At 40.3% G+C, this 27,943-nt stretch overlaps 1 protein-coding gene across 1 annotated transcript in view; it reads right to left on the reverse strand.

Moving 5' to 3' along the window:
• Positions 1-24,165: 24,165 nt before the first annotated feature.
• LOC140187165 (bMERB domain-containing protein 1-like) overlaps positions 24,166-27,943 on the reverse strand; it is a 74,782-nt gene continuing 71,004 nt past the window's right edge. The window contains exon 6 of the mRNA XM_072242179.1: positions 24,166-26,097. Coding sequence (XP_072098280.1) covers positions 25,979-26,097 — 119 coding nt within the window. The 3' untranslated portion in view covers positions 24,166-25,978. The remainder of the gene's footprint in view (positions 26,098-27,943) is intronic.

The following is a 27,943-nucleotide window of genomic DNA, read 5'->3' on the forward strand; positions in this document are numbered from 1 at the left end:
AGACATCCCTACAAAAGGTAGTGGATTCAGCCCAGTATATCATGGGTAAAGCCCTCTCAATCACTGAGCTCATCAAATTGAAATGCCATCACAGAAAAGCGGCATCCATCATCAAAGATTGTCACCACCTAGCCCATGCTCTTTTCTCACTGCTGCCATCAGGTAGAAAGTACAAGAGCCTCAGGACTTGCACCACCAGGTTCAAGAGCAATTACCATCCCTCAACCATCAGGCTCTTGAACAAAAGAGGACAACTACACTCATTCTATTTCTGATGTTCCCACAACCAGTTATATCACTTTAAGGACTCTTTACCTAGTTATTTCATGCTCTCGTTATTTATTGCTGTTTATTTACATCCGCATTTGCACAGTTTGTTGTCCATTGATCCTGTTTACAGTTACTGTTCTCTGGATTTGCACAGGAAAAAGAATCTCAGGATTGTATCTGCTGACATGTATGTACTCTGATAATAAATGTTACTTTGAACTTTGAACATTATCATATCTGTTAAGGTGCACAGCTATTTCTGGGATCCTACTCTTCATGAGTAACATCCTGGGATCTTTTATATCCATTTGAGAATATAGATGAAGCTTCAGTTTCTTATCTCATTTGATATCGTCAGTAAAAAACTTCTGGTTTAGTAATTTCAAAACAGAAATATCAAAATAGTTGACGTTCTTGTTCGTAATGCATGATGAGTAGAAATCAGACAGGATTGAGATAAACTGGCATTACCAAATAGCCCTTTGCAACTTACAAAGGACATGCAATATTTTTGAGCATAGCAAAGTATCCAAATATATTTTATCATCAAGATGGATTCAGAGATTAATTTGTGTACCAGCAGTTTTAACTTTAATTGGATGCCAGGTGGAAAATAGAAGACATAAAAATATTTATGTGCCAGAACATAAAACATGATAAAACTTCTAATAAGGTATTAATACATAGGTGCAATGATCTGTTGACAATGAGTCATATTCTGAGGATAGTTTAGAAGTATCACAGAAGGAATCAAGAACCATAGCACGAAGTAAATGATGAGACATTCTGCATCACAGGAGTGAAACTGCTACCAGGAGATTGTTGGAAAATGTGATGAGCAAATGGAAGAGAAAAGTCAAAAACAATCACCTCTCCATGTAAAGCCCTATGATCAACAATTCAATTGCTCAAGAGCATAGGGAAAACAATGCTTCCTCTGCTTGAAGTTCACTAGGGAGATTGATCATCAACTAAATCTGATTGAGACAGACACCTGCAGTTTAATTCAATGACATACCTCAACAGATTGAGTTCTGATGAAGGGTTATGATTCCGAGTGTTAGCATTTGTTTCTCTTTTTGCGGGTTCTGCTTGCTTTTCTGGGTGGTGCCAGTACATTCTGTTTATAAGAGAAAGAACGCTTAATGGGTTAACGACCAACCGTTCTGCATAGAATGACAATGAGTCAAATCTTGCTGACTGGAGTGGACAGTTTCAGCCTTACAGATTTTTAAATGTCAGGAGGTCTCAGAGCCATGTCCATCTGTGACTGAAGGCAGAACTCCAAGACTCGCTGAGTGTATTTGTCACTACGCTATGCAAAGTCCATTGGAAGAGCTCTCTCTGACTGAGAGGCCAAGGATAAATTATTTATTATTTAGTTATATCACTTTGTTTTAATATTTTTAATTGCTTTATAGTTCTGATCTATTATCATTGAATGTTGTTTCTTTCAATGGATCAATTTAATATCAGAGAATGTATATGGTATACAACCTGAAATTCTTATTCTCCGCTGACATCCACAAAACAGAATGAATGACAGGAAAATATTAGAAACACAACGCCCACCCCCCCCCCACACACAATCAGAATCAGGATCCGATTTAATATCATCAGCATATGTCATGAAACTTTATGGCAGCAGTACAATGAAATACATGATAAATAAATATAGAGAAAAAACTGAGTTACATTAAGTAGATATAGAAAAAGAAAAAAGTGGAGTCATTGGGATGCCATCATAATGGCATCTTTTTAGCAGGCTTCCTTATTTTTATGAGGCCAAGTTTCTAGCTTGACACTCAACCCAGCACGGATGGAAAGCGTGCAAAGGAGCCAGCTGGATTCGAACTCGGGAGCCTTCTCTCCGAAGTCCGGTGCTGATGCCACTACACCACCAGCCGGCATTAAGTTTATATATGACTATTAAATTAAAACAGAGGTCCATAAGCCAGTAGTAATTGGAGATCAGAGGCAGAGAGGGTCAGTAACTTTAAATTCCTACGTGTCACTATCTAAGAGGACTGGTTCAGGACCACTGCAAAGAAAGCATGACAATGTCTTTACTTTCTTAGGATCCTGCGTAGATTTGACTTGTCACCTTTACAAACTTCTGCTGATGTGTAGTGGAGAGTACTGGCTGCATTACAGCCTGGTATGGAAACACCAATGCCTTTGAGTAGACATCCCTACAAAAGGTAGTGGATTCAGCCCAGTATATCATGGGTAAAGCCCTCCCAATCCCTAAGCTCATCAAATTGAAATGCTGTCATAGAGAAGCAGCATCCATCATCAAAGATTGTCACCAACCAGCCCATGCTCTTTTCTCACTGCTGCCATCAGGTAGAAAGTACAAGAGCCTCAGGACTTGCACCACCAGGTTCAAGAGCAATTACCACCCCTCAACCATCAGGCTCTTGAACAAAAGAGGATAACTACATTCATTCTATTTCTGATGTTCCCACAACCAGTTATATCACTTTAAGGACTCTTTACCTAGTTATTTCATGCTCTCGTTATTTATTGCTGTTTATTTACATCCGCATTTGCAGTTTGTTGTTCATTGATCCTGTTTACAGTTACTGTTCTCTGGATTTGCACAGGAAAAAGAATCTCAGGGTTGTATCTGCTGACATGTATGTACTCTGATAATAAATGTTACTTTGAACTTTGAACATTATCATATCTGTTAAAGTGCACAGCTATTTCTGGGATCCTACTCTTCATGAGTAACATCCTGGGATCTTTTATATCCATTTGAGAATATATTTTATCATCAAGATGGATTCAGGGATTAATTTGTGTACCAGCAGTTTTAACTTTAATTGGATGCCAGGTGGAAAATAGAAGACATAAAAATGTTTATGTGCCAGAACATAAAACATGATAAAACTTCTAATAAAGTATTAATATGCAGATGCAGTGAACTGTTGACAATGAGTCACATTCTGAGGATAGTTTAGAAGTATCACAGAAGGAATCAAGAACCATAGCACGAAGTAAATGATGAGACATTCTGCATCACAGGAGTGAAACTGCTACCAGGAGATTGTTGGAAAATGTGATGAGCAAATGGAAGAGAAAAGTCAAAAACAATCACCTCTCCATGTAAAGCTCTATGATCAACAATTCAATTGCTCAAAAGCATAGGGAAAACAATGCTTCCACTGCTTGAAGTTCACTAGGGAGATTGATCATCAACTAAATCTGATTGAGACAGATACCTGCAGTTTAATTCAATGATGTACCTCAACAGATTGAGTTCTGATGAAGGGTTATGATTCTGAGTGTTAGCATTTGTTTCTCTTTTTGCGGGTGCGGCTTGCTTTTCTGGGTGGTGCCTGTACATTCTGTTTATAAGGAAAAGAACATTTAACGGGTTAACAACCAACCATTCTGCATAGAATGACAATGAGACAAATCTTGCTGACTTCAGTGGGCAGTTTCAGATTTACAGCTTTTTAAATGTCAGGAGGTCTCAGAGCCATGTCCATCTGTGACTGAAGGCAGAACTCCAAGACTTGCTGAATGTATTTGTCACTACGCTAAGAGCTCTCTCTGACTGAGAGGCCAAGGATAAATTATTTATTATTTAGTTATATCACTTTGTTTTAATATTATTAATTGCTTTATAGTTCTGATCTATTATCATTGAATGTTGATGCTTTCAATGGTTCAATTTAATATCAGAGAATGTATATGGTATACAACCTGAAATTCTTATTCTCCACTGACATCCACAAAACAGAATGAATGACAGGAAAATATTAGAAACACGAAGCCTGCCCCCACACAATCAGAATCAGGATCCGATTTAATATTATCAGCGTATGTCATGAAACTTTATGGCAGCAGTACAATGAAATACATGATAAATAAATATAGAGAAAAAACTGAGTTACATTAAGTAGATATAGAAAAAGAAGAAAGTGGAGTCATCGGGACGCTGTCATGATGGCATTTTTTTGGCAGGCTTTCTCATTTTTACGAGGCTGAGTCGCTAGCTTGACGCTCAACCCAGCATGGATGGAAAGTTTGCAAGGGAGCCGGCTGGATTCGAACTCGAGAGCCTTCTCTCCGAAGTCCGGCGCTGATGCCGCTACACCACCAGCCAGCTTTAAGTTTATATATGACTATTAAATTTGTTAAGTTAAAATAAGTAACGCAAAATAACAGAAATAAAACAAGTAGTGAGGCAGTGTTCATGGGTTCAATGTCCATTTAGAAATCGGATGGCAGAGGGGCAGAATCTGTTCCTGAATCACTGAGTTTGTGCCTTCAGACTTCCGTACCTCCTTCCCCCACCCCAACCAACTACCTGCCATGCAAGGAATAGTAAAACCCCCAAAGCGATGATGATCTGGAGTGTTCCCATACCAAGTTGTAATGCAGCCAGTCAGTACACTTTCCACCACCCACCTAGAGAAGTTTGCCAAGGTTTTTGATGACATACCGAATCTCTGCAGACTCCCAAGAAGTAGAGGTGCTGTCATGTTTTCTTTGCAACCTCACATCCCCTGAGGTATTGACACCCAGGAATTTAAAGTCTCAGACCCTCTCCATCTCTGATCCTCCAATGATTAATGGCTTATTTTCATTAATATGGAAGTACTAAAATGGATTCAGCAGTGGCTGGATGGGAGATGCCAGAGAGTAGTGGTGGATAACTGTGTGTCAGATTGGAGGACGGCGCGTAGCGGTGTGCCTCAAGGATCTGTACTGGGTGCAATGTTGTTTGTAATATATATTAATGATCTAGATGATGGGGTGGTAAATTGGATTAGTCAGTATGCAGATGATACTAAGATAGGTGGTGTTGTGGATGATGAGGTAGGTTTTCAAAACTTGCGGAGAGATTTAGGACAGTTAGAAGAGTGGGCTGAAAGATGGCAGATGGAGTTTTATGCTGAAAAATGTGAGGTGCTACATTTTGGTAGAACTAATCAAAATAGGACTTACATGGTAAACGGTAGGGCATTAAAGAATGCTTTAGAACAGAGGAATCTAGGAATAATGGTGCATAGTTCCCTGAAGATGGAATCTCATGTGGATAGGGTGGTGAAGAAAGCTTTCGGTTTGCTGGCCTTTATTAATCAGAGCATTGAGTATAGGAGTTGGGATGTAATGTTGAAATTGTATAAGGCATTGATAAGGCCAAATTTGGAGTATTGTGTACAGTTCTGATCACCGAATTATAGGAAGGATGTCAATAAAATTGAGAGTGCAGAGGAGGTTTACTAAAATGTTGCCTGGGTTTCATCTCCTAAGTTACAGAGAAAGGTTGAACAAGTTAGGTCTTTATTCTTAGGAGCTTGGAAGGTTGAGGGGAGACTTGATAGAGGTGTTTAAAATTATGAGGGGGATTGATAGAGTTGACGTCGTTAGACTTTTTCCATTGAAGAGTGGGGAAGATTCAAACAAGAGGGCATGGGTTGAGAATTAGAGGACAAAAGTTTAGGGGTAACATGAGGGGGAACTTCTTTACTCAGACAGTGGTAGCTGTGTGGAATGAGCTTCCAGCAGAAGTGGTTGAGGCGGTTCTATGTTGTCGTTTAAAGTTAAATTGGATAGATATATGGACAGGAAAGGAATGGAGGGTTATGGGCTGAGTGCCGGTCAGTGGGAATAGGATAGGGTAAGAGTTCGGCACAGACTAGAAGGGCCGAGATGGCCTGTTTCCATGCTGTAATTGTTATATGGTTATGGACCTCTGGTTTCCCTCTCATGAAGTCTATAATCAGTTCCCTGGTCTTGCTGGCATTGAGTGAGAGGTTGTTGTTATGACACCACTCAGCCATATTTTCATTCTCCCTCCTGTTTGCTGATCCATCACCACCTCTGATTCGGCCCACAACAGTGGTGTCATCAGCAAACTTGTATATGGTGTTGGATCTGTACTTAGCCGCACAGTCATAGGTGTAAAGTGAGTTGAGCAGGGGGCTAAGCACACCTCCCTGTTTTGATGTAACAGTCTGCAGCGTTGCTTATTTTGATGGCAGCGTACTCTGCTGACGTGGTGTTTTGTTCTCCTGCAACACTTCAGTGGGCAACAGTGCCATGGAATAAGTTCATCTACAGGGTCACCAGGCTACTCCTGGAGATACTTCATTCTTAAATTCTATAATCTTTTAAATAATATTTATTGTATTTAATCTGACTAACCCCATTGGAAGCTGCAATGTCCCTGACCTGCTCCACCACCGGGAGATGGACTGGGGCTGAAGTAGCGAAACATCAATGAGTGGTGATCCCTGGCTGAAGACACATGCAGCTTTTTTTTAAGTGTGTCGTACCAGATATCCAGCCATTCTTGTCCGGCATGTGGTGTCAGGATTAACCGGGTCACATTATGAACGTTCCTGACTCGACCCTTGTATTTCTTATGAGGCCGAGTGGCTAGCTCGACACTCAACCCGGCACGGATGGAAAGAGTGCTCGGGGATGGCCCGACCTGGATTCGAACTCGGGAACCTTCGCTCCAGAGTCCGGCACTGATCACACTGCGCCACCGTGCAGCTGACCTAAGGGAACTGTTGGAGGTGCAGAAGGCAGCAAAGCCAAGCAGGAAACAACATCTTCCTGTAAATCTCATTTTCATCTCAAGGAATAGTTGCTACATGTATCAGACATTAGACAGGTTAAAAATATTAAAACACAGTCCCAACTTCAACAGTAGCTGTGTTTCTGTCTTCAGCATTGTCTCATGTCAAAGAGTGCCATGAGGTTCTGTGGTAAGTTTCCAAGGTTGATCAGCCCAAAGGACTTAAGACAACTCTGTGTCTAACCTCTGCCTGTAAAAGGTCACCTCAATTAGTTCTCTGCAGCCAGACCAGAGAAGACGTCAAGCAGTGACAACAGGCGACGGACAGCCCCAGTGAGATTTTGTGGTTAGTATCCAATTTTATTTCAACGTATGAGTCATGCTTAAGGAAAAGCACCTCAAATGAAAAACAACTGACGCCTGCACTTGTTCAAGAGCAAAAGGATTCTAACTGCAGCTATAGACATGGATTAGAAAAAGGACTTTCATGTTCCTTTCTGTGTACCCCAGGGCTTTATAGCCAGAATTCAGTAAGCAGGAGTAAAGGGCAATTAATACAGTTGATATTATCTGTTTCTAGAATGTTGATCAGCCAGAACGCTGAGGTTAACATCCAGTTATTCTTCAGATTGCTGTTGTGTGACCTTTAATATTCATCAAGAGATCAGGTAGAATACCTCCTGTGTTTCACCCAAAAGATGTCAACTTCAGCCTTGTCAGCCTGGATTTCTGACCTCACCTTTCTTTAGTGGGATTTGAGTGTTTTTCATAGTAAATATTTCCATTTCTTTCACTCAGTGTTAGCTTGGACTCAGAGGGAAAAAAAACTGAGCTTCTACCTTGGTGGCATGGTTTAATGAAATACCAGGGTAATCATGACTGGCATGTTATCGGCTAGAAGGACAAGGGCAGCCAAAACAGGGCAACATCACCACCTGGAAGCTGCCCTCCAAGCCAGACACTGCCCTGACTTAGAAACGTATCGCCATTCCTTCATTGTCAGTGGGTCAGCAAGCTGGGCGTACCGACACCTCAACGACAGCAGCAGTTTCAGAAGGCAACTCACCACCACCTTGTCAACCACAGTTACAGATGGGCAATTTAATGCAGGCTCAGTTTGCAAAGCCCACAGACCTTTAATAAACAAAATGGTAATGGCAGCCTAACTCACAGCAATACCATTCAAATCAATCTCCAGTTCACATGAGATCAATAGGTGTTAGCAAAGTAGTTTATGAATGAGAAAAAAAAATATTTTCTTTCTTCCTATATTTATTAGAGTAAACTCAAAGTTTGAAGCTATAGCTTCCTTTGACAAACCTCATCAAATTTGTATCATCTGGGGATATGTAATTTGGTTAAAAAAAATAAGCGGTTTATTATAATGCGATGGCATTAAGCTTATGAGTCTTCTGAAAAGTAACATGCTATCCCGTGGACTTGCAATAGCTTAAAGATGTCAATTTCATTTCCCAAAATTAGCAAAGTTATGAACAGTGACATGCAAGCTGTTTCTTCCTGGCCAGCACCAGTAAGCTCTAGCTTTTGAGCCAGTTTCACAGTGAGTCACACTCCGAATGCTAAAATTGAATAAATTGAGAGCAGACTCTTTTGAAGAATGTGTAAACATTTAAATGTGATACTAAATGGATGACACATTGGAAATTGTTCCTTCCTTAATGCTTGTTAATGGTGCAGAGTGATGCTGGTAATGTAAAAACCATGACTGCTCAAAGCACAAACTGATCATCTTTATGAGGTGGATATGCAAACAAATTTCATTACATTTTGTTAATGTCACATTTAAAATATAAATGAATAACTATAGCTCGTTTCTTTACATCCATGGGATTTGTACATAATATGCAGTTTGAGCATAAAAGTTTCTTCTCTCCTCCAGTTTAAATTTGTTGTGAGTAGTCTCAATCCAGTTTCTCATTTGTATAATAAGGTTCAAAGTTCAAAAAGTTCAAAGAAAAACATCTTCCAGCTTCTGAGGAATATCATGAATTCTGGTTTGCAACTCTATCACCTCAAGCAGTGAACAGCTAGCTTACGAAACGGTGTCAAATGGGGAATAGAGTTTGTGTTCAGGACATTGTTAAAGAGGCTGGGAAGCCAATAGGCAGCTTATGTTCAATTACTAGCATTATTCAGTACACGTCTGTGTACAGATCCATGATGCGTTCAAAGGCAAGTATTCCCAATCAGTCCAGCATTGTAGAGAGCACAAATTGGGTTCAAGCAGAATAGTACACATACTGTACCTATGGACTTCAATTTAAAATAGACAGATGTTCCATAATGCAAGGGAGAATTCAATAATAAAGTGAATGGAGTGGTGCTAGTGTTGGCTATGAAACAGAAATAGAATTCAGCTCCTTGAAGAGCACCCTGCTCTCTCCAGTTTGCCTCTTGTCATGGACATTGCTGCCTAAAGAAGGGCAAATGTGTTTCTTCTTTGGTTTACAACAATATTTTCTGACAAGTATCAGGCTCTAGATAACGTAGTACATGGAATGAACTTCCATGAAAAGAAGCACTGTAATGGACTTAAGTGTATTTCAAATTGATGCATGTTTGTGCTTATAACATACCTCATCTTAAATTCTTAGAAGAAAGTGGATTCGCATAAACACTTGTGGTTATCGCCAAAGCAACTATTCTCAGACAAGACTTTCTGCTATAACTCTTTCCAATGACAATGAAACACGGGTTTCATTAACTGTGATATTCTGATATGACAGCCCAGGAACTCTTTAGCTCTGTTTATTGCACTTTAATCTACCCAGGCTGACTTCATCGCTGTCACTTACTTCATCTTCAAAGTTATCCTGCTTACATTTGAAGCCAATTCCTTTAAGATATAAGTTCATTTGATTATTAACCTTGAAAAACAGAAGTGAATCCAGTATCCAAATGGCATCAAGTAAGATTTCAGTAGGTGTTGGTTCCTATGTTTGTGGCCAATGCAAACATTAAGCCCAGAATCCCAGAAAATTATGCAAACAAAGTAATTTATCATTTTGCAGCCTGGTCTTAGGTGTTGTGTGCAGAACACAGATTCTAGTTCTGTGTAAAACACTGGCTGAGATGTGGAGTTGGATGTGATTATATGCTATGTGACTATGATGCTACTGCCAGTAAGTTTTTCACTGCACCTTCCACTTTCCACAGGGGATGCTTGCTCATGACTCCCTTGTTGCTTTGTCCCGCTCCACTGATCTCCTTCCCACTGTTTATCTTTGCAAGCGGAACAAGTGCTACACTTGCCCCTACACCTCCGCCCTCACTACCATTCAGGGCCCCAAACAGTCCTTCCAGGTGAGGTGACACTTCACCTGTGAGTCTTTTGGGACCATCTACTGTATCCTTTGCTCTTGGTGTGGCCTCCTGTATATGGTGAGACCTGATGTAGATTGGGAGACCGCTTTGCTGAGCACCTACGCTCCATCATTCAAAGTGGGATCTCCCAGTAGCTACCCATTTCAATTCTACTTCCCATTCCCATTCTGACATGTCAGTCCATGGCCTCCTTTACTGTTGTGATGAGGCCACACTTAGGCTGGAGGAGCATGACCTTATATTCCGTCTGGATAGCCTCCAACCTGATGGCGTGAACATAATTTCTCAAACTCTGGTAATTGCCCCCACTTCACCATTTCCCCATTCCCTTTCCCTCTCTCACCTTATCTCCTTACCTGCCCATCACCTCCCTCTGGTGCTTCTCCCACTTCCCTTTCTTCCATGGTCTTCTACCCTCTCCTATCAAATTTTCCAGTCCTTTATCTCTTTCACCAATCAACTTCCCAGCTCTTTACTTCACCCCTCCCCCACCCACCGGTCTCACTTATCACCTAGCACTTTGTACTTCTTTCTCCCCTCCCCCCACCTTCTTACCCTGCCTTCTCATCTTTTTCTCCAGTCCTGATGAAGGGTCTCGGCCTGAAATGTTGACTGTTTGCTCTTTTCCACAGATGCTGCCTGGCCTGCTGAATTCCTCCAGCATCATGTGTGTGTTGCCTGACAATAAATAAACTCAACTTTGACTTTGCTTCATTCTCACCTCACAAACTTTGCTGCGGCACAATATGAACATGGAAGAAAATATTGTCTTTTAAAATACGAATGACAGGAAAAATATGATTTCAAGATTTTAAAGGAATATCATAGTTCTTGGCTTCAAGGTTAAGGAAAGGAAGACTGGGCCAATGATTTGAACTTGTTTTTCAACAGGTACAGCATGGGATCTCCTGCTGTCCCTTCCTGCACTTGTCCAGGCCACACACCCTCCCTGCCCCTGAAGCCTTCTCCCTCCACCCCTCCCTCCCCTCGGGTGAGTACTTGTGTTCCAGACCACCCAATTTTGGAGTATCCTGCCTCCATGGGATTCACCACCCTCCCTCGCCTGACTGTGACTTCAGGTCAGATTAGGAGACAGCCAGAGAGACTACATCAAGGCAAGGAAGCTGGATTAGGCGGTATCAGTCCAGGGTACTGAAGGCCTGTGCGAGCCAGCTGTCTGGGATTTTGCAGCACCTTTACAATCTGAGTCTAAGCCAGGAAAAGATACCGGTGCTATGGAAGACTTCCTGCTTGGTTCCTGTACCCGAGAAGGTGACTCCATCTGAACTTGATGACTACAGACCGATTGTCCTCATATCTCATGTGATGAAGGAACACTCACAATGCGCTGGAAGAACTCAGCAGGTCAGTCAGCATCAGTTGAAAAGATTAGTCGATGTTTCGGGCTGAAACCCTTCATCAGGACTGAAGGAAGAACTTTGGGGAGGGTTTGAGGAATGCTGGTAGTTGAAAAAAAACAGTAATTTTTAAGACAAAGGGGTGGGAGTGGGGAAGCAGAGAGGTAATTGGCAGGAGAACAATAGTAGAAGGAGGCGGAACTATGAGGGAGGTGATGCAAAATAGGGATAGAGGAAGGGAGGGGGAGGGAATTACTGGAAGTTGGAGAATTCTATGTTCATACCAAGGGGCTGGAGACTGCCGAGACGGTATATGAGGTGTTGCTCCTCCAACCTGAGTTTAGCCTCATCATGGCGGTAGAGGAGGCCATGTATGGACATATCTGAATGGGAATGGGAAGCAGAGTTGAAGTGGGTGGCTACTGGGAGATCCTGTCTGTTGTGGTGGACAGAGCGGAGGCGCTCGACGAAGCGGTCCCCCAATATGCGTCGGGTGCTCCCAGTGCGGCCTCCTCTACATCGGTGAAACCTGACGCAGATTGGGGGACCGCTTCGTCGAGCACCTCCGCTCTGTCCACCACAACAGACAGGATCTCCCGGTAGCCACCCACTTCAACTCTGCTTCCCACTCCCATTCAGATATGTCCATATATGACCTCCTGTACTGCCATGATGAGGCTAAACTCAGGTTGGGGGAGCAACACCTCATATACCGTCTAGGTAGTCTCCAGCCCCTTGGTATGAACATAGAATTCTCCAACTTCCAGTAATTTCCTCCCCCTCCCTTCCTCTATCCCTATTTTACTCTGCCCCCTCCCCCAGCTCTCTCATGGTTCCGCCTCCTTCTACTATTGTCCTCCTGCCAATCACCTCCCTGCTTCCCCTCCCCCACCTCTTTGTCTTAAAAATTACTGTTTTTTTCAACTACCAGCATTCTTCAAACCCTCCGCAAAGTTCTTCCTTCAGTCCTGACGAAGGGTTTCGGCCTGAAACGTCGACTAATCTTTTCAACTGATGCTGACTGACTTGCTGAGTTCCTCCAGCGCATTGTGAGTGTTCCTTTGACAACAGTATCTGCAGATTATTTCATGTGTTGAAGGTGCTGGAGAGGCTGGTCCTGACTTACCTTGGACCACAGGTGAGATCTTCTTTGGACCCTCTACAGTTTGCTTACCAACCTCATGTGGGGGTGGATGATGCCATCATCTGCCCATTGCAGAGAGCTCTCTCCCACCTGGATGATGCTGGTGACATTGTGAGAATCACACTTTTTGATTTCTGTAGTGCCTTCAATACAACCCAGCCACTTGTTCCGAACGAGAAGTTGCAAAGGATGAGCATAGACAAATCCACTATCTCCTGGACAGATAGACCCCAGTTTGTACGGCTGGGTAGTTCTCTGTCTGAGATGGTGGTGAGTGACACTGGAGCCCCACCAGGGACTGTCCTGTCTCTGTTTCTGTTCACACTGCACACCTCAGACTTTCAGTACAAATCTGTGTCTTGGCACTTGCAGAAGTTCTCTGGTGACTTTGCGGTAGTTGGGTGTATCAAAGATGGGCAGGAGTTGGGGTACGAGGACTGGTGGACAAGTTTGTGGAGTGGTGCGGGAATATGGTCAAAATCAGAGAGATGGTGATGGATTTTAGGACTGTGACGAGTCTGGTACACATTCTTGGAGAAGACTTTGCGGTGGTGAAGGAGTGCAAATACTTGGGTGTTCAACTTGACGACAGACTTGACTGGAAAACCGCACCAAGGCTGCTTACAAGAAGGAGATGAGCAGAGCAGCTGAGATCCTTCAATGTGTGCAGCAGGACGTTGGAGATCTTCTACCAGTCTGTTGAGTTGAGTGCGGCCTTCTTTGCGGTTTTATGCTGGGGGAGCAGCATTGGTGCTAGTGATGTAAAAAGACTAAATAAACTCATCAGACAGGCTGGATCTGTCCTCGACTACAACCCATACTCATCTGAGTTAGTGGAGGAGAGGAGGTCACTAAACAAACTGTTATCCATTATGGACATCCTCTCCATGACCTACTGAATAAGCAGCGGAGCACCCTTTCGAACAGACTCATTCAGCTCCACTGTCACAAGGATCGTTACAGAAAATCTTTCCTACCATATGCAATAAGCATATACAACAGTTCATCTCTGTGTGACAGGAGAACACACATCATAGTACGATAGTTTCTGTTTTATTATTTCATGCATTATTAGTGTGCATTGGTAAATTATTATTGTGTACATTATTATTCTGTACTTTATAATAGTAGTTAAGTCTGCACACTGCTAAGTGAGTTTTTAAATGTAGCTGTTGTAATTATAGAATTCTCAGCTCAATATCAATAAAGTATTTATTATTAGTTCTAGAATAAAAATGTTTCCATATTAGTTTGTTATTAGCATACAGACCTGTCCAATCAACTGATAGTACTGGAGTTCTCCTCCCACACACATACTTCCCTGGGACAATGTATCATCCCTTTTGCGTCCAATCAAAACAATTGCATAGTTCTGAGAAGACTGCTTCTTCCTATGATTATGTTCACACAAATTATCACTATGCACCAATTCCACAATATACTTATTACTTCTTCTGTAGTTGATAATAACTTCAAGTTCAGTCAATTACAAAACTGAAAATAATAATCACAGCATGTACTTGGTGTGGTGCATATTGTGTGCTGCCTCTGGGGATTCTGCGGCCTTTACATCACGGTCAAACACCCTTATCTAAGTACTCAATAAGGATTCACTTTTAAACCTCATGAGACTTTAGAACTGTAATCCAATATTCCAGATCAGATAATTGTTCTGGAATCACCCACTGAAAGGAAAGATCCAGTAATTTTTATACTTAGCACCAAAGCTGAAAAATATTTTGTGTTTTGACATTTCCCTCACCTTCTTGAATCATAAGCATTTTTATTATTAGGAACTTGTTACAGACAGTAGCCATATTGCATACAATATTTTATCACAGGCTGAATTTAATTTGATTCCCGTACACTCCCAGACGTCAGCTTTCAAGCATTTAAATGAAGTAAAAGCAGAGAGTCGTAGACACAGAATATGCCAACCATATCTTATCACATCTTTTACAAGAAAGCAGGATCAATTATTTAGAAATATGCAGGAGTCGCCATGGGTATGAAGAGGCAAATGATCACCTATTTTGTAAACATCAGTGATTCTATTATATCCAACAACTAATAGCTGCAGATATTTACCATACAATCCTCTTGTCCATTTTTGTTCACTGAGGGCAGAACAGCATGGAATTTGTACTACTGTACTGAGATAATAATTCAGGTCTAGATTAATAAACTGAGAAATGCTAAATCCAAATTCTGCAACGGCGATAGAGGAATATAAATTTTCTAATAAACCTGCAGTTTTTAATGGCTTTATTCAGATTTCTGGGCGTTGCTGGCAAAGGCATCATTGATTGCCTACTCTGAACTGCCCTTGAGAAGATAGTGACGAGCTGTTTTCTTGAACTGCTGCAGTCTGTCTGGCGTAGGTACTTACACAGTTCTGTTGGGCAGGGTGATCCAGGAATCCGACCAATGGCTGTGAAGGACCAGTAGTATACTTTAAAGTGTGGATGGTGAGTGACTTGGTAGTGAATCTGCAGGTGGTGTTCCCGGCTTGAAACCTCGACTATACTTTTTTCCATAGATGCTGCCTGACCTGCTGAGTTCCTCCAGCATTTTGTGTGTGTTGCTTGGATTTCCAGCATCTGCAGATTTTCTCTTGTTTCCCATGAACCTCACTTCTTTTAGATCATTAGACATAGGAGCAGAATTAGGCCATCTGGCCCATCAAGTCTGCTCTGCCTTCAATCATGGCTGATCCTTTTTTCTCTCTTCCTCAACCCCAGTTCCTGACCTTCTCCCCGTGACCTTTGATGCCATGTCCAATCAAGAACCTATCAATCTCTGCCTTAAATACACCCAATGACCTGACCTCCACAGCTGCATGTGGCAACAAGTTCCACAAATTCACCACCCTTTCGTTACAGAGGTTTCTCTGCATCTCTGTTTTGAAAGGGTGCCCCTCTAACCTGAAGCTGTGCCCCCTTGTCCTAGACTCTCCCACCATGGGAAACATCCTTTCCACATCTACTCTGTCTAGGCCTTTCAACATTTGAAAGGTTTCGGTGAGATCCCCCCTTATCTTTCTGAATTCCAGCAAGTACAGGCCCAGAGCCATGAAACACTCCTCAAATGATAACTCTTTCGTTCCCAGAATCATCCTCGTGAGCCTCCTCTGAACACCCTCCAATGCCAGCACATCTTTGCTTAGATAAGGAACTGTTCACAAGCCTCAAGGTGAGGCCTCACAGTCCCTTATAAAGCCTCAGCATCACATCTGTGCTCTTGTATTCTAGACCTCTTGAAATGGATGCTAACATGGCATTTGCCTTCCTCACCACCAATTGAACCTGCCAGTTAACCCTCAGGTTGTTCTGCACAAGAACTCCCACGTCCCTCTGCACCTCAGATTCCTGGATTTTCTACCCATTTAGAAAATAGTCCGCACATTTATTTCTACTACCAAATGCATGACCATGTATTTTCCAACATTGTTTTTCATTTGCCACTTACTTGCTCATTCTCCTAATCTGTCTAAGTCCTTCTGCATCCTACCTGTTTCCTCAACACTACCTGTGCCTCCACCAATCCTTGTATCATCTGCAAACCTGGCAACAAAGTCATCTATTCCATTATCTAAATCATTTATATACAGCATAAAAAGAAGTGGTCCCAACACCGACCCCTGCGGATCGCCACTAATCACTGGCAGCCAATCAGAAAAGGATCCTTTTATTCCCACTCTCTGTCTCCTACCAATCAGCCAATGCTCTAACCACATTTGTAACTTTCTTGTAATACCATGGGCTCCTAACTTGGTAAGCAGCCTCATGTGTGGCACCTTGTCAAAGGCCTTCTGAAAGTCTAAATATACAACATCCACTATATCCCCTTTACTTGTAATCTCCCCAAAGAATTCCAACAGGTTCTTCAGGCAGGATTTTCCCTGAAGGAAATCATGCTGACTTTGTACTATCTTGCCCTGTGTCACTAAGTACTCTATCACCTCATCCTTAACAATTGACTCCAACATCTTCCCAACCACTGAGGTCAGGCTAACTGTTTTATAATTTCCTTTCTGCTGCCTTCCTCCTTTCTTAAAGAGTTGAGTGACATTTGCAATTTTTCAGTCCTCTGGCACCATTCCAGAGTCCAATGATTTCTGAAAGATCATTTCTAATGCCACCACAATCTCTAATGCTACCTCTTTCAGATCCCTAGGGTGTAGTTCATCTGGTCCGGGTGACTTGTGTAACTTTAGTTCTTTCAGCTTTTTGAGCACCTTCTCTCTTGTGATAGTAACTACACCCATTTCTCTTCCTTCACACACTACAAATTCGGGCATACTGCTAGTCTCCTCCACAGTGAAGACTGATGCAAAATACTCACTTAGTTCATCAGCCATCTCCTTGTCCCCCGTTATTATTTCTCCTGCCTCATTTTCTAGCAGTGCTATATCTACTCTCATTTCTCCTTTATTTTTTAACATATTTGAAAAAACGTTTACTATACACTTTGATATTATTTGTTAGCTTGCTTTCATTTTTCACCTTTTCCTTCTAATGATTTTTTAGTTGCTCTCAGTAGGTTTTTAAAAACTTCCCAATCCTCATCTTCCCACTAATTTTTGCTTTGTTGTATGCCCTTTCTTTTGCTTTTACAATGGCTTTGACTTCCCTTGTCAACCATGATTGTACTATTTTACAATTTGAGTATTTCTTCATTTTTGGAATATATGTGTCCTGCACCTGCCTCATTTTCCCCAGAAATGCACACCATTGCTGCTCTGCTGACATCCCTGTCAGCAGCTCCCACCAATCCACCCTAGCCAACTCCTCTCTCATGCCACTGTAATTTCCCTTACTCCACTGAAATACTGCTACATCAGACTTTCCTTTCTCCTTATCAAATTTCAAGTTCAACTCAATCATACTGTGATCACTGGTTCCTAAGGGTTCTTTTACCTTAAGCTCCCTAATTGCCTCTGATTGATTACATAACACCTAATCTAGTTTAGCTGATCCCCTAGTAGGCTCAATGGCAAACTGCTCTAAAAACCTATTTCTTAGGCATTCAATAAACTCACACTCTTGAGATCCATTACCGACCTGATTTTTCCAATCCACCTGCATGTTAAAATCTCTCATGACTATCCATTTGGAAGTGTTGTCAGAGTAGTTTTATGAATAACAATGGAGCCAATATGTACGAATAATATTTACGGTAATGAATGGAGCATTGATTCATTGTCCTGGATAGTATTGGTCTCCTCGGAAGTTGTTATAGATGTATTCAACTGCAAGTGGTGAGGATTTCATTACCTTCCTAACTTGTGTCTTCTAGATTGTGGAAGGTTTTCCAGTATCAGAAGGCCAGACACCCAACCTGCTGTTGTAGCCATTGTATGGCTGATCAAGCTGAGTCTGTAGGTAATGATGAAGAGGCTGGGAAATTCAGGGGTGAGACTCTCCCATTGTGGAAGTGGTCGTTGCTTGCCACTCTGATAAGCTAATGTTATAATGATAGACATACAACTACTGTATAGTTTTAAAAATCCAATCTTTACCAAAAGCAACATGCCCCTTGCTGCTCTAGTCCTTTTTAGACTCCAGTTTCATAGAAATTTAGTGCACATTTAGTTGTCCTTGAACATGGCCTGTCAACCCGCCCATTTCACAGAAAGATATAGATAGAATTGTATCTATATGGCATTTTTCACAAACTTTTTAGAAAATCCCTAAGTGTCTTATAGCCAATGAAGTACAAAGTTGAAGAACAAAGGGAGTTAAGGAAGGCAATAAATGCTCGCAATTTAATTGATGCTAGGCAGACACAGATTAAACATGGACAGGTTATTTTGACCGACAAATATATCACTAAGTTCAGACTTTCCTGAAATGGAGTGGACACCAAAAAGATTTTACATACCTATTCAGTCTTGACTCCATTTCTATTGGAACCACATTCACCTGCCCACAATTTGCATAATTGCATTAAATTGATAGAAAAAATAATAAATGTCTTATTCTTGATAAAATGGCAAAATGAAGTTTCTTCTTTTTTTATTGAGATTCAGCATGGAATAAATCCTTCTAGGCACACTGCCCAGCAACCACAGCCTAATCCCAGGATAATTAACAATGACCCATTAACCTGTCAAAAGGCACATCTTTGGACTGTGGGAGGAAACCCACGTGGTCACGGAGAGAACATACAAGCTCCTTACGGGCATGCCTGGGAATTGAACCTGTGTTGCCTGTACTGTAAAGCACTTTGCTCACCACTATGCTACCATGCTGCCTTTTTTGACTGCTCATTCACAGCAAAAGTCAGAATCTTGCTCATGGTAGAGTGAAAAAATTAGAAAATTCCCATTCCATTCACCTTGGTCATGTAGATTATAACCAGTTTCACTTTCAATGTTTTTTTATTTGCAGAGTTACAGCTGTGCTCTACCCTCAGTAAACCTGAACCTGTCATCATCACTTTTCTTAGGATCCATGTATTTGGCAAAAGTCGAAATTTTCATTCCATCATTTTGAAGTGAGTTAACACAGTCTCAGATGTGTTGGGGTACAATAATTAAAAAGGGATCAAACATTCAAATCTATTTATTACTCAGTTTTAATAATAAAAACATCAGAGGTCAAATATGTACCTGTTCTAGAATTTTGCAGTATACTTTGAGGAAAGCAAATGGAGCTGATCTCCTTGGTGATTTGAGTGAATTAACTTCTCAGAAGAAAATAAAGGGAATAAGGGCAGGAACTGCTGTTGCTAGGTACATTGAGTACCTGATACCAGTTGCTAAAACCATAGTGAATTTATTCCACTTACTTTCTCTCTTTGCTCCTCATTAGAAACTCAATGTACATTTGTTTAAAATGAACAATTAGAAATGTATTCTTCATTATTGATCAGAAGCTCTAACAGGTCTTGAAATTCATCATGAACTCTGATACTCTCTGAGATTCTGGACCTTTTGCCTCGTTTTGTGACACAGTAACGGTTATGGGACAGCAAAGCAAAAGTAAAACATCTGATCATGATGAAGTTACAGATGGCATGGCAGAAATTACATACAAAGTATCTTGGAATTTGATACTTACGAAGTCATGCCTTGTCTCGGCTCCAGTGACCTGGATTTGGATCTGACATCCTGTGCTGTCTATGTGGGGTTTGCATGCTCTTCCTGTGACAACCTGGGCTTTTCTCAGGTGCTCTGGGATGTCAGGGATGTGCTGGAAGATTAATTGCCACTAGTATAGTTGGGTGGCAGAAAAATCGATCTGGAGGTTATGGCCATGTGAGAGAGAATAGATGGTAGGAAAATGAGTGGGGGAGTAGAACTGATGGGACTTGGGCCCTATGGTGTAAGGAAATAGTACAACCACAGCACTTTATTTATATCATTGTCATTTATTCATCTCACATCTATTTAATAGTTCCTGCAGACATACCAATCCATTCTTATAGAAAAGCAGTTTATGTATTTTGTATGACCTCATTGCAATATCAAGGCACTATCACTTTATCACACTCTGCAGGTTAATTTCAACAATATACATTATTTCACACATTTAACAATTGATCTATACAAAATGCTACTGGATTTCTCTGGCTATGATTTCCTAGCCATGAGAAGCATGCTTCTTTTGGACAAGATAAAGCAGCAGGGCAGGCATAACTCTGTAACGTCTTACAATGTTCTGAACACTTAAAGCACCTTACAATATAAAGCACATTTATAAGGAAATATTCATCTGCTTTTGAGCTAGTTATATAACATTGAACCACACCTAATGTATATCAATTAGCTAGCATGAATCCAGAATATATTTCTAGCAACTCATGAAGTTTGTATTAGCTACAAATGTAAAATGAATGTTCTAAAGGGATATGCAAAATAAACACCTTTATAGAGTTTCAGAGTGCTATTAAATATGAAAACTAAAGATGTTACAGCAATTGTGCATGAATAATGATGCAAAACTGCCTGAGGTACTGTTTTCATCAAGTGCTTGTAATTAAAACACACAGGAAAGAGAACAACTTTTACTTAATGTTTACACCTGGACAACAAAATGCATGAAACAGTTCTTAAAAATGCCATTGATAATAGTCACAATACTTGTATTAAAAAGGTAATCAATCGACAGGCATCCTCTTTGAACTGATACATGCTGTTCCTCAGTAATTAACCAAGAATTTTAAAAGTGACTGCTTCTTCAATGAACAACTTTCCCTTATAATAGCCATTAGTAATAAATGGCCCATCTTTTGTGCACTTTCCATTCCAGTTATTAAACGGAAATTATATATATATTCTTCAAAACAAGTGGCTTTATAGCAATTAGTTGTTTCATTGCTCATCTGGATGTTGCATATCATTATATAATGTGAATTTATTCCATCTCTCTCTCAATTAGTTAACACTGAACACAATCCAAAATGAATCATAAAGGATGATGGTGAGTTTGAGGCAGGGGTTTGAGGTGAGGAGGAGGTGGGATTATATTTAGGTTGAGTCATATGATCAAATATTTAATATCATTTGAGATTCACGTTGGCGCACAAGCATGTGGATTAATAAGTTCAACAACTTATTAATATATTACCATTAACTGAATCACTCAGTGATCACCTATGGTGGTAAGTTTATTATTTGCATAAAATAATTTACCATTAAAAATAGTTAACCAACATGGATCTCTTGGTTAGACATGAAGTTTCCAAGTATTGCTCACGGGCCATCAATATTGTGAGTGCTAATTACATGATGCTATGTGTCAGTGATGATGTTGCAAGTAAATTTTTCATTGCACCTGTGCATATGATAATAAACTCTACTTTGCCTTTGTTATTGACTTCAATATATATTTTTTATAGGGGATAACCTTGCACTATTTGGTAACACAAGCTCCAAATTTTCCTTTGAAATTAACCATATAACCATATAACAATTACAGCATGGAAACAAGCCAGCTCGGTCATTCTAGTCTGTGCCGAACTCCTGCTCTCACCTAGTCCCACCGACCTGCACTCGGTCCATAACCCTCCATTCCCTTCCTGTCCATATATATATATCCAATTTAACTTTAAACGACAACATCGAACCTGCCTCAGCCACTTCTGCTGGAAGCTCATTCCACACAGCCACCACTCTCTGAGTAAAGAAGTTCCCCCTCATGTTACCCCTAAACTTTTGCCCTTTAACTCTCAACTCATGTCCTCTTGTTTGAATCTCCCCCACTCTCAATGGAAAAAGCCTATCCACGTCAACTCTATCAATCCCCCTCATAATTTTAAACACCTCTATCAAGTCCCCTCTCAACCTTCTACGCTCCAAAGAATAAAGACCTAACTTGTTCAACAATCTCATTTTGTGTGTGTTGCTTGCATTTCCAGATTCTGCAGATTTTCTGATGTTCGACAATTGGAATTGTTTTTTGTAATTGGTTACTACATAAATAAAATGTATTTCTGGACCAAATTAAGGATGATATTTTTTCCATCAATCTGGGTGAAATCCTGGATATCTGTATGGAGATTAAATTTTCACCATGTGATTGCATGGATTTCCCCAGCTGCCCTGGTTTCTTCCAACATCCCAAAGAATGTGCTCATTGGTAGGTTATTTGGTTATTACAGACAGACTCAATGGACTGTATACTATCCTATCACTCCATCCTATAAAACTATGAGTCAGTATTGTCACTGATTTATCATGGTGCACAGGGTGCATTTTCGTCTCTCAAAACCACATGCATATAAGAAACAAATGAGGTAGATTGCGTCAAGCTATCAGTCTCTTGAATGGATTTCCTGTACAACAAGATGGATTCTTAGCCTCACAATCTACTTCATTATCATCTTGCACTTTATCGTTTCCTGCACTACACTTTTTTTAGTAGCTTTTTACACTTCATTCTGCATTGTTATTGTTTTACTTTATTCTAGCTCAAGGCACTGCGTAATGATTCAATCTTAATGACAGATCACAAGACAAGCCTTTCACTGTATCCTGGTACATGTGATGATAATAACCAATACCAAAACAGTAGATTACAGTTAATTGCTCCATCAATTACTCAGGGCAGCCAGTTATTTAGGACAACTCTTCAAGAACAAAAACTAATTGAGAAAATTATGAACACAAGAAAGTTTGTAGATGCTGGAATTCCAAAGCAACACGCACAAAATGCTGGAGAAACTTAGCAGGTCAGGCAACATCTATAGAAATGAATAAACAGGCAGCATTTAGTCAGGATTCCCTTCCTTTACTTGGGACACTAGGTTGCTTAATTGGGGCAGGAGATTGCTGCCGAACAAGTTCTAACTAGTGTCAGTCGTGTGCTCTTCTGTGGCCTGTAGCCGCTACACCGTACTTAGAGTAAAAATTTTAAATAGCATCAGTTGAGTGCATTTGTGTTCAAAAAGTAGTGATTTTTGTCACTGATAGTTAGCGAAAAATATGCAGTAAGACAATTTAGAACTGTTCTGCTTATTGCGGCTTCAAGTATTCAGGCTTAGAAATGCCAGAAACAGCCAGAATAAAAATTAAATGATTTTACTACTTCAACAAGTTAAGAACTATGAACAATTTGAAAGTATCGAGTATCATTTTGAATGTTATAATGAAAAGGAAGATTTGGAGGATGCAATCGTCAATAGCATTGCACAAAGGCAGTTCATTATATGCACTAGGTGTCTGTTCTGATTTTGTTCAATGTGCATATTGGATGAATTCCTCTGTTGATAACTATTCAGAACTAATACATAGTTTGATAGTACTGTTGTACTATTGGTAGTGTTCTAATTTGTTCTGTATCTAATTTATTATAAATGCATAATTTGTTAATCAATTTGCCTTTTTTTTATACCTTTTTAACAATTTCCATGAAACTTCGGCTAATTGGGGCAGCCCACTTAATTTGGCCAAAATGTACCGGTCCCAATGTGTCCCAATTGACCGGAATCCACTGTATGTATTAGATAAATAATATATCCTAACAGATAACTGCCATCATCAGTCGTCACTTGTATTACATATTATTTTTGCAATTGTATATTAAGAAAATATTTTATTTTCTCATTGGGTGGAATAACCAAAGTGGATAGGTTAAATCTAACAAATACTGGATCAAGATGAAGAAGTAGGAACACTGACTGGAATCTTATTTTAATATAGTTCTTGGTCTGTTCGGCTGTATGAAGAAAATTCAGGAAACTGGTAATATTCAGAAAAATGACTAGAGTTTCTTTATCTTTGGGGTACATCTTACTTTAAAAGAAATGAAAGTGCCTGACTACTTATAATTGCACAGTACTGCTGCCACAGAGCAACAAATTTCACAACTTATGTCAGTGAAAATAAACCGGATTCTGATTTTCTGAGTTAGTGATATGGGGAACACATATTGGATCAATAGCAGAGTTGACAAATTATTTTACCATTTAACATTTGAACAAATGTTGGGTTAAAATCACATGTAGTCACAAGGGGCTCTTCAAGTATATGGAAAAATAAACTTCCTCTGTATGCAACTCATGAATGAATAAAGATACTCAATCAGGCTCAAAGAAGTCCATTCAGAAGAAAGATCACCACCTTGTCAAAGAGCAAATGACACAAAATTTCATTTAGTACTGGGATATAAACCTCAGCAATGCAGGCTGAATGGAATAAATTAAAGAAAATGATTATTTTACTGGAACTTTCATCACTTTAATCCAGTTGTAATCTGCTGGTGGTGTTCACTTTGAGGCTTTGCCAGTGAGACACCAATGAAGAAATTATACTCTTTGATCAGCTTTAGGATTGAAAAGGTGCATTGTAATCTGAAAGGAGAGAGGCTTTATACTGATTTCCTACAGCTTACATTTGCTGCTGTCCAGGACTGCCAGCCCTCTCTTCTTCTGACAGAGTTTGTGGTATGTAATAAATAAAGCATAACTGGCATCTAATCCGCTGTGACAGTTGATCTGGCATAAGTACCAGGTGCTCAACTTGATCAGATTTGTCAAAGGCATTACAAAGCTATATATCCGAGTTTGCTGAAGACCCAAGGGTAGGAGGCACCGTGGGCTTTCCATGCAAGAAGAGTGTTGTAAAAGGACACTAACAGATTATATGACTTCTACGGAAGATGGATCAATGCAAGGAAAGCTGATATAACAGATAGACATTGGAGGAACTTAGTGGGACAGGCAGGATTTATGGAGGGAAATGGACAGTGAAGGTTTCAGCTCAAGACCCTTCAACTGGACTGGAAGGATAGAAGTTAGATAGTCAGTATAAAAAAATGGAGGGAAGGGGTGGAACAAATGCTAGCAGGTGATAGGTGGATCCAGGTAAGGGGATGATAAGCAGATGAGGGAAGGAGATTAGTGGGAATGACATTGGAAGCTGGGAGGGGATAGGCAGACATGACAAAGGGCTGGGAAGAGAGGATGGTAGAGTATGGGATAAAGGATAAGAGGTGGGGAGGGGAACCTGTGAGAGACGGTGGTGGAGGGGAAAGACACCGAGTGACGGGGCCCAGGTGGATCAGGGAGGAAGGGAAATTTGACATCATTTTCCCAGGTAAAATAATAATTTTGCAATAAAGAATAACTTGTAACTGTTGAAGAACAAAGGGATTTGGTTCTCTGTTCAGACAAGTCATTGAAAGCTAGTGCAAAACGACTAAGAAGTTACAAGGACATATGCAACGCTGATCTTTATTGCAATGGTCAGATCACATCAGGATACAATGGTCTGTTTTGAGCAGAATCTATAAAAGAGATTTGCCAGAATGACACCAGAGTTTAAAGAGTTAAAATGTGAGGATAATGTGTGCCTTAAGTGTGGCCAGTAGTCTTGCATTTAGAAAGCAGAGGGTAATCTAACCAAGGTGTTTGACATGATAAAAAGGCTTCAGTGAAGCACGGACAGTTTCTTCCAGTGAGGAACTTAGAGTCATTACATTCAGGAGTGAGATCAGAAAGCACTTTTCATGCAGTTTGCAGTGAAAATCTGAAGTGTTGTGGATATTGGGTCAATTAGTGTCACAACTAAGATTCGCAGACTGCTTTTAAGAGCTTCAAAAGAAACGATTGAAGGGAAGATTACTGGAGATAAGATTTACATCAGCCATTATCTTATTGAATAGTCAAATAGCTCGAAGAGCTGAATGGACTCCTGCAGCATCTTGGTTAGTGGCTGCCAGTCCAATAAATACATCACTTTGCCAAGTATGAATATCAACTGGTTTTACACAATTATCAATTTGGGATGATGCAATAGTGAAATATTTATAATCCCATCCATACTTCTGTGGTGATTCCTGCAAAACATTCAGGTTTTAAAATCTTTGACTTTTACATGATGGAGCAGGTGAATCCACAGCATTCTTTGAGCAGAGTCAGCCCAGTCTTCGCCATGAAAGGTTTAGTTGTCTGCTGTGCTCTGGATGTCATTTTTCTTTCCTTTGCAACATCTGTGATGAGACAACAAGATTTTTGATTATCTGCAGCATTCATATTGATTTGATCTAATATTTCCTCCTCCGTACAGGCGTCAATGAATTGCATTCAGAATAACTGGAGAAGGTGCCAATTAAATCTATGTTCACTGGTTTGAAGAATTTCCTCATTCCTCATCCACCCTACATTGTTAACCCTTTGAAGGCGATAAAGTCAGATTAGATGGGTTGCAAAATATTATGAAAATTCTTGCACATCAGAAACACATGAGATTCTGCAGATACTGGAAATCCACAGCAACATACACAAAATGCTGAACGAACTCAGGTCAGGCAGCATCTACAAAGAGGAATACCTGTTCAGTGATTCAAGCTGCAACCCTTCATCTGCCAATTGTTTATTCCTCTCCATAGATACTGTGTGACTTTCTGAGTTCCTCCAGCATTTTGTGTTTGTTGTCCATGCACATCAGGTTCCAGGTGTCTGGCTGATGCACCAGACTAATAGGAGCAAAATATTAAAATCTCTTACAGGAGTTCTTGAAGTAAATCTCCTTCAGTTTCAAATAATCCGTGACAAAATAATTTTCCTTGCCTGTTCTATTTTGTCAACTGGAACGTCATAACCTATAGGTTAATTCTAACATGTTTTGTTCATTGAGGGTTAACAATTCATCTTTTTTTACCATTTCTAACACGTGCATTTTTGCTGTACTAACATATGCTTTAAGATAATGTTACCTAACAGTTATTTACAAAAATATGTACTTAACCATCCTTAGTAGATTTCTATCTTTAGATTCAAGTTTTAGTTTTTATGCAGCAGATTCATTAACAAAATGCTTATAATTGTAATAACTAGTTATCTCTGTAAATGCCAGTGGAGAGTATGGATGAAAATACTGGAGTAAAATAATGTGATTACCTGTGTAATTTCAAAGCACTGGATATTAAGACAAAAAAACTTGCTCTAAAACAGTTCATATTTAATCTTGTGAAGAACAGAGTGCTTCACACAATGTCAGCAACCTAAATCTGATATGCATCACACAAGGAGATGTTGGGAAAAGTAAGCAAAAGTTTAGAGTGATAGGTTTTAATTAGTTCCTTAAAACAGAGAGTGGAAGAAGTATAGTGAACTTTCTAAAGCCTTGAGTCTTGGGAACTGAAGATCCAGCATTCTTTTTCTCACACACACGGGCTGCATCCATTACTTTTTGTAGGATTTTCTGTTCAAAGGCTTTGGTGTTTCCATACTAGGCCATGATATAACCAGTCAATATACATCTCCACTACACATCTATCAAAGTTTGTCAATGTTTTCGATGTCATGGCGATTTTCTGCAGACTCTAAAGGAAGTAAAGGCACTGCCGTGCTTTCTTCACTATTGCACTTATGTGCTAGGTCCAGGACAGGTCTTCTGAAATAGTAACACCCAGAAATTTAAAGTTGCTAACACTCTCCACCCCGATCCTCAGATGAGTTCTGGCTCACGGACCTCTGGTTTCCCTCTCATGAAGTCAAGTAAGGAAATCTGGGATCCAATTGCACAAGGATGTATATTGAGGCCAAGGTCTTAGAGCTTATTGATTAGTTTTGAGGGCATGATGTTACTGAATGCTGAGCTGTAGTCAATAAAATGCATCCTGATGTATGCATCTTTGCTGTCCAAATGTTCCAATATTGAGATGGCATCTGCTGAGGATCTGTTGCTTCAGTAGGCAAATTGGAGCGGATCCAAGTCACCTCTCAGGCAGGAGCTGATATGTTTCATCACCAGCCTCTCAAAACACTTCATCACTGTGGATTGGAAGTGCAACTGGGTGACAGTCTTTGAGGCACAGTCTTCTTGACTGGTAT

The sequence above is a fragment of the Mobula birostris genome, chromosome 24 (genome assembly GCF_030028105.1).
Source record: "Mobula birostris isolate sMobBir1 chromosome 24, sMobBir1.hap1, whole genome shotgun sequence".
NCBI lineage: Eukaryota > Metazoa > Chordata > Chondrichthyes > Myliobatiformes > Myliobatidae > Mobula > Mobula birostris.